The 8241-nt window shown below is 42.0% G+C and overlaps 1 protein-coding gene across 2 annotated transcripts in view; it reads left to right on the top strand.

The window, feature by feature from the left end:
* Nucleotides 1–8000, top strand: part of BRIP1 (BRCA1 interacting protein C-terminal helicase 1) — a 96329-nt gene extending 88329 nt beyond the window's left edge. For both annotated transcript variants that reach the window (XM_032707695.1, XM_032707696.1), the window contains exon 26: nt 7123–8000. In XM_032707695.1, the coding sequence (XP_032563586.1) occupies nt 7123–7215 (93 nt within the window). In that variant the 3' untranslated portion in view covers nt 7216–8000. The remainder of the gene's footprint in view (nt 1–7122) is intronic.
* The last annotated feature ends 241 nt before the right edge of the window (nt 8001–8241 follow it).

Genomic DNA, 8241 nt, shown 5'->3' on the forward strand with positions numbered 1-8241 from the left:
AAATTCCCACCACAGACCCAGCACTGCAGCATCTCCCCCCCAGCTGCCACTGCCCCTGCTTGGGGTTGTACCCATGGCTTGAATCCCTCAATTTTCCCCTGCTGATTTCAAATGGGAACAAAATACAGTTCCTGTGGCACAGATTTTTTTCCACTGACCTTCCAACTTTCCATATCCTGCTCCCAGGCCATAGTGGAAATACTGGAGCTCTTCTGCTGCTTGGACTGGAGGAGTCTGAGTTGTGTATCTCTCTTTAAATCCAAATTATTTAAATCTAATAGTTAATACGACTAATCTCTTCACTTAAATCACATCAGGAGGTGATGTTCAGACCCTCAAGGGTCCTGAGCATTGTTGCACCAAAAAAAAAAAAAAAAAAAGAGGGGGGGTTAAGTTTCTATTGCTTCCAAAGAAAGTAAACCCAAGAAAACCCATAACTTTTAACTCGGTCTTAAAATCTTACCGGTCTAATTTTTCAGTCCTGAGATTTCTGCCTGAAGTACTTTTCTTGGGCTATCTTTGTTTTACACCAAAACAAATCTTTGGAAAAATCCCAGTTTCCATTGATTTTCTTACCCAGGAAAGCATCTAGGAGCTAATAAAAGGAGGGAAGCTGGTCCAAGGAAAGCACTGTGGCTCTTGGAGATCTGCAGAGCTGGGCTGGGGAGCAACAAGAGCTCCCCACTCTGGGGCTCCTTCCCAATGGCATCCAGATAGAGATTAAACTAACAGAGGCATTAATTTATGTTTAAAAATTCACCTAAGTAATCACCAAGAAACTAATCATGAAGAAAAGCCCGATCGCCACAAAAATCAAAATAAACCCTCTTGCTGAGGCTCTTTCCTTTCAGACCTGTTGCTTCTCCCCAGCTTGCATCAGAGCTGCTTTTAGAGCTTAAAACTTAAACATTAGTGTTAGTTCCTAACTGTGCTTGTGTGTATGTGCTTGGAGCACCCAAAAAGGAAATAACCAAAGTACAACAGGTCCCACACCAGGGGAGATCCGGGATGAAAGCAGGAGGCAGGACCCTCTACTTCTGTTGATGGCAGAAGTTTGCCTTAATAACAAAATATTAAAAATACCCTCCCTCGTGGTTTATCATAAAAAGAGCCACTACAATAATTAACTTAAGGGTCCACAGAGCAGATGTGTGCATATATGGAATTTAATGACATGTGGGCTGAGTAGAGCACAATGTGCTTTGGGCCACATTTGAAACCAGTATTGGCCATAACTGATAAAAGGAGGGGGGTTGTGTTACCTCAGAATGATCCCCTAATCCAGGCTCCAGCCAGGGCTTTTCAGCCTCACATACCAGTTGTATTTCCAAAGGGAAACTCTGGAGCACAGAACCACCAGGGTGTTCCTGGGCTGTCAGGCTGCACTTTAACTAACCCAGCACAAACTCGTTTGAGCGTCGACTTTCTCCTGAGTTTGCAGCTCCTAATTGCCTAATTATTGGTGTGTCTGGCAGTATCTTTGTTAAGATTCATTCCTATTCTGTCTTTCCATCAACCTCCATCTCATCCTTGCCTTGTATCCAACATTTCCTCGTGGCCAGTGGTGTTTCAGTCCTGCCTTAGATCGTTAGGGCAGCATTTGGTTTTTCCAGGAAGCTCTGTGGAGAACCACAGAACATTCCCAATCCAAGCCCTGCTTCTGATTCGAAACGAAATGATGGCTTTTTTTTCAGCTTTGATTTAATTTCTAGGCTATAAATGCCCTTAGAATCTACCCTGCTAAGCTAATGTACATTTATGAATAATATCCTCAAGTTGCAAGTAAAATTTGGCTGTGTCTTTAAGCTCTTAGACTCTCTTAAAGACTGCAGCCAGCTCTGCTTCCCTTCACCCAGCACACCCTCCAGAAGATTAACTGAATTATCTTAAATTTCCCAGGGGTGTTAATTGAAGATCTTGAAAGTAAAGGTAGGAATTTCGGTTCATACTCACAAAAGTTTTAGTTCATTTCTGTGCAGATTAATTTGAAGTAATGTGTGATTTTCCATTTTCCCTCCGTTTTATTTAAAAGAAAGAGCTTCTGCGTTGTTGTTTCCTGTTGTGGTTAATCTGTGCGTTCAAAGTTGATTTTACAGCGTGGAAGGCATGGATGCTGCTTTGGGGATTCCATCCATCATCCTGTGTTTATTTGCCAGTGTTTAGATTTCCTTCCCTTTGCCTCCCAATCTTTTCTCAAGTATGAAATAAGTTCAAGCTGTGTATATAAATATAAGTGTGTGTACACAGGTCTCCACTTCTGTTCTGGCAACCAAAGATTGACTCCTTTCTTCCTTGGTTTTCCTGAAGAATGTTGACAGCAAATCAAGATGCTTGGGATGGGAAAAGCATCCATAACCCCTCTGACTGTATTTGGAAATCTCAACTTTAATACTTGCCATGCAGACATATCAGATCTAGAGCCAGCACATACCATTGTATTGAATATTGTCATCTTGAACATGGAAATGAAAAATGGCTCTGCCTTTTCACACTTCTCCCTCCTGTTTTCCCTTGGGATATATATATATATATATATATAGTAAATGGTGTGTTGGTGAGAGACTACTAATGTAGTTAGAGCATTCATGTGTAAACAAAACTGCCACTATAACTCAAATTAGTTATACTGTGTTAGATATAGTATTTATTTCTGCAATATTTCAGCCTTATGGAATTCTTTTTAGTCCTTTGTCATTGTTGCCAATATTTTCTATTATTCTCACACTCACAGCTTATCAATAGCCTGTGTACACTGATTGAATATCCTAAATATTGCTCAAGGTTTCTCCTTTCTCCAGTTGTGCATGGGCTGATTCACAGCTCTGGGAATCAACAAGTGTCCAGGGATGGTTTTTGCCTGAGTTTCAGATTGACAGCAAGGCCACCTGCTCCATCCCACAGTCCTTCATCTGCTCCATCCCACAGTCCTTCCTCTGCTCCATCCCACAGTCCTTCCTCTGCTCAATCCCACAGTTCTTCCCAACCTTTCCCTGTGGAAGTGCCACTCAAAAGGAGCAGTGTCAAGGGACACCCCCCCCTTTCAGCTGCTGAAAGCTCTGCCTGGAGTCAGGTCTGAGCTTCAGCCACTGCAAGATTCTGGGACTCCCAGTCGTGCTTTTCCCTGTAATCAGCCAGAAGAAGGGCTCTGAAAGGCTCCAGAAGGAATTGCTGTGTCTGACTGGCCCCATCTGCCCCCAAAGCACGTGGCTGAAGGAGGATGAGCTGCAGGAGGATCCCTCAGGCAGCACAGCTGACAGGTGAGTGCCACAGCTGGTAAATGCTTCCTTGCCACAACCAGTGTATTTCTGCTCTTAATATTAAAAAGTGTGTCAGAATTTCCATTATAAACCACTTATTTTGTGGGTTTATAGCTTTGCCATAAAAATACACCTTGGCTTGAGCCTTGGCATGCAGCCATTTGGCTTCTTCCAGCACAATATTAATTCAGAACATCCAGACAGTGTTTTTAAACACCAGTATCTGAAAAGTTGTTGCTTCTTTTTTTTTTTTCCTCCTTTTTTTTTCACGAGTGCCTTGTTTTTCTGCAGGACTCACAGGAATCAAAGGGGGCCAGATGGAATTGCAACAAGAATCTGCAACATCTGGAAGCCCTTTCTGGAAGGACTGAGACCTGTGATAAGAAAGAAAGGTCTGGGGACATCTATGGAATTCTCAGGTCGGATGGGAAGGCTGGAATCAGACCTCCAAGGCTGAATGGCAAGGTCACTGTCTGGTCCAGCAATCTGACTGCCATCACCCAGGAATTACCACAAAACAGCAGAAAGGAGGAAAGTTTGGCTCAGATGAAGATAGAAGCTAAAATATGAATTTTGGTGCGAAATTAAAGACTTTTAGGTCACGTTTGAAGTATAACAAAATCATGGCCAGTCAGTGAGATAAGAAATTAGGAGGAAAAAACATAATTTGAAATTTAAAAATAGTCTGGTGGGATATTTCAGATCAACCTCAAAGCTAACAAAGCCTCTACTTCTGAGCCGTGGGCTTTGGGAGGAGCACATCTGGTCCTTTCAAATCCCAGCCCTGAGGAAGGGCTGGAAAGGTGAGCAGAAAGTGGAGCTCCTGGCAACCAAATCCTGTAAGTCAAGGTTTGTAAAAGGAATGATGGAAAGGGACAGTCCTAATCTAATCCCTGCCCTCGCTCTACAATTAGGAAAAGTGATAATCTTCGTTTGTAAGACAAGGAAAATTGGCAGCTGGGAAAAAAAATAAAGGAAGTAGTTCAGTTTAATATTAGACTTATGAAAAAATTGGCCATAAAAGCTGTTCTGAGGCTGGCCAGGACAGAGCCTCAGAAATGTCTAGGGAATGTTCTTCAATCAGTTCAGGGAATGTGAGGACATGAAGCTGAAAGTGCTGAGCTCCCAGGAATGAGGATAAAGCTCAAAGCTTTTCTCTAGATTTGGGCAGTTTACTTTTTGAATGTATATTAGGATCTGTGAAATGAATGGAATAAAGTCCCCTTTCTCCAACTGGAGTTATTGGACAAGGTGGGACTGGAAAAGAATAAATTGGGCTCAAGCAGGGAGAGTGACTGCTGGCAGACATGGAGCTTTCCAAAGGTGGGAAACTGCTTTAGAAAATTCATCCTCCTCTGAGCAAGAAATGTAGCTAAAATGATGGATAAGCTATGGGAGGATTTGGAGTTCATTATGACTGGTAATAGAGTAATACATGCTGGAAGTGTTGTCTTACAAATTAAATCCCTGGAAATGTTCTTTAATTAAGTGGCCCAGGTGAAGGAGAGAGTCTGAAGATAACTGATTTGGAGTGAGGAGATTTTCCTAGTCCAGCACTCAACTACTCCAGCAGCTTGAGTATCTTTTTACCAAAATAAAGGATGGAGTGGTGGGAATTGTATTTTAAGAGCCAAGCATTTACAGAAAGTTTGGCTGCTGGATCTGAAGGGAAGGACGATTTTCTCTTGCACTAAGAAATCTTAATTCTAAATTAATTTTAATGGAGAGCCTGGCACCTGCAGCACTTTGAGGATGGGAAGGAGCTGTGGTCTAGCATGTCTGGATCAGATTAGCTCTCTCTAGATGGTATCTTGGTACAAAGTAAAACACTGAAATGTGAACTGATGGTCTGTAATCAACCTGACATGAATTCCAAAGACAAGTGGATTGTTGGAAGCAGAAGTGATTAATTGTGAGTACACAGCCAGCGAGGGAATGGTTTCACAGACAAAAGGAAGATGGAGGCAGGGCAGTCTTGTCCAGCTCTCCAGACAGTGGCACTCAGTAAAGGTTTCTGGGGTTTTTAAAGCATTTTTTTAAGGATTCCTCCTACTATTTCAGGCAGATTTTTTTGTGGCTTTGATAATATTGTGAAGCCACTGCGTGAGTTTGGTGAGAAGGAAACCATTTCAGTGGCTGGCACAGTGTGATTTAATGTTTTCAAAACTGGGGGTTTTTTTTAAAAATGCTCTTGTAACTTTTCCCATTTTCGCCTCCCCACGTTTCAAACACCTCCCAGGCTGGACACAGATGCTCGTGCTCGTGGTCTGGGGGCAGCACTGACAGAGGAAATCAAAGGATTGAGGGGCTGGTGGCTTGTTACAACCAAACATTTATGTTCTCAGGAGAGAAATTAATATTCTGCTCAAAGAACATCTGACAGTGGTTAAATCTGGAGAGCGCTTTCGCTGTCGTTTTCTTGGAGAAGGATATATGGGTTGGACAAATCCTCGGCACTCCAGAGCATGCAAGGGGGGAATGTTGGGCTTCCATGGGGTGGGACAGGCTCCAGCACAGCTTTATCTGCAGAGCAGCCTTGGAGGTTCATCCCTAATGCTTCCCTATCCCAGAACATGAGGAGCAGGGAAGTAGGAGTTTGATCTCCAAGTGGCTCTCCTGGAAGTCTGTGTTCCCTCGGGATGGGGAGTTGGAGCGGTGGGCAAAGACATCCTTTTACAGGATTCCTGCTGTGCACAGAGTTATGGACTTTGTGTTGTTAAAATCCACAGTTGTATTGAGGAAACACATGGCTCTGTCCTCCATTATTCTCTCCTGACATAAGTATGTGGCAATAAATTGAAATTTATTAATTTGCTGGTGTTCAGGAAGATCTGCTGCTGTTCAATTCTCCCTCGTTACCAGCAGATGAAGCAGAGAAAATCTATCTCAGTGAAGGGCTGGTACAACACCATGTGGCTGAGACATATTTGTTTTTATCCTTATTCATGTATAAAACATCATTATGATTTCTGGGGTCAGTGCATGTGAACTAAGTAACAGACTGATCATTTCCTTGCTACATTAAACCAAGTTTTATGAAAATTCGAGGGGATTTTGCTATAGCAAACAGAGTTTCAGCTTTAAAATTTTTGTATCTAAGTCATGCTTTCCAAAATGTCTTGGTTTTGTGTACCTAAATCATCATGGAGATGTCATGTTGCATTTTGAGTGTCTCACTGACGTGTGATGTCACAGACTGTGATTGCAGAGCACTGAATCAAAGAGAAGTGGGTTTGAACACATTTATGTTAAACAATAATACCTCAACTTCTGGGCACTGAAAACTGAAAGGACAAAAACAAGGAAAGTGGGTGCTTATAAATAATCAGCTTTTAACACATTTGTTTAATTTTAAAGCTGTCTGAAGCTTTCTTCAAGCAGTAGAAAGGGTCAAACACTGGGAAATCAGTTCTGGAAGGTTTGTAAAAGCTCTGTTGTAAATCTGTGGTACTGCTGGGTTCCTACAGGTTACCCAGGAATGCTGACCTGCATCACAGGGAACATCCTGTGGATCCTCTGGATCCCTTTAAAGCCCAGGAATCTTTACAGAGCTGGGACCTGGAGAACTCCTGGTCCATTCCAGCAAAGTGCTGAGCTCCCTCAATTCAGAACATTTGCAGAATGAGACCAAAGCCTCTGAGTTAGGAAGAGGTGTGAGGAGAGCTTTATTAGTATGGCACATATTTAACCCAGAGGAAAACCCACGAATTTTGCTCATTTTAAGTGTATTTCACACTTTTTAACTATTTGAAATAACCACATTTGTAAAAACTTCTTTTAATGAATAGAGCTCTTTTTGTACAAAGGCAAAGCTTTTTTCCCTCCCCATAAGTACAGTACTTTTAAAATACTATTTCTTTTGTAGGTCTGGCTGCTCCCATCAGCTGTTCATTCTTGCTGGCTGCTGCAGAACCCTCAAGGACTGAAAACAGGCAATTCAGATTATACTTTATCTTAAAAGGCCATGTATTCATCAGGACTAATAAGACAGATAAGTACTTTGTTCTTTAATGCCAACTCCCACAAAGCTGTTGTTCAGCACAAGTGGAGAGGCAGCACAATATTTGGGTGTGAGTGATGGGAAGGAGTTACCTGGGTACAAATTCTGGCCCCATTGAACTCAGTGGGGGTTCTGCCATTTGACTTCAACAAAGCAAAGGCTTCACCATATGTTTAAAAGAAATATTTCGCTGGGATTACTGTCTGAATGCTGGTAAATGTGTCATATTTAAATCTACCTTTTGACATTTGAATGTTTGTTTACCTTGCAGGCACTTCAAAGTGATTTGATATAATTTTATTCCAAGTTTGAATTGCTTTATTTTTTTTTAATGTCTTGTGCATTTAGAGGCCTGGGCTGGAAACATGGTAGGGGAGTGTTGGCACATTTTGTATTGCTGTGATTTAAACTGAATTAAAGAAAACCAGAAATTAAAACATTTGCAGTTGTTTATGTAATTAAAAAGTCATATAAAATTGGGCCCAAGCTACCAAGCATATCCTTTAATGAACCTTTTTTGCAAGCAGGCCATAAATGGAGAGACAGGGATGTCACATCTCCCGTCTCAGTGTCAATTCAGAGCAGGTTAAAAACCCTCACACTGTTTGTCTGGGGAAATATCGACATCTTTTACAGGGAATTTGGAAAATATTTCTTTGGGCAGCAGGAAAGGCAAAATCCTGCAGCATGAAAGGCAAAATCCTGCAGCCCAGAGCACAGACACGGGCACAGAGAGGGAACAGACGGGCTGCTGTAAAACAACCTTTTAATAAGGCATTAAAATGCCATCGACCTGGACACATTAAAAAAAAAAAAAAAAAGAGCTATGAAAACAAATGCCTTTCAAATAATTAGGATCTTATGCCTGAGCCCAGTGCTGATCTCCAGGCAGAGATTTTCCTGCTGAAATCAGCCCAGCCTAAGTCTGATCGTCTAAGGACGGAATTAGCAGCGAATAAATCGGCTGGTCCTGCCCTGTGGAAC

This window comes from Chiroxiphia lanceolata, chromosome 20 (assembly GCF_009829145.1).
Source record: "Chiroxiphia lanceolata isolate bChiLan1 chromosome 20, bChiLan1.pri, whole genome shotgun sequence".
Lineage (NCBI taxonomy): Eukaryota > Metazoa > Chordata > Aves > Passeriformes > Pipridae > Chiroxiphia > Chiroxiphia lanceolata.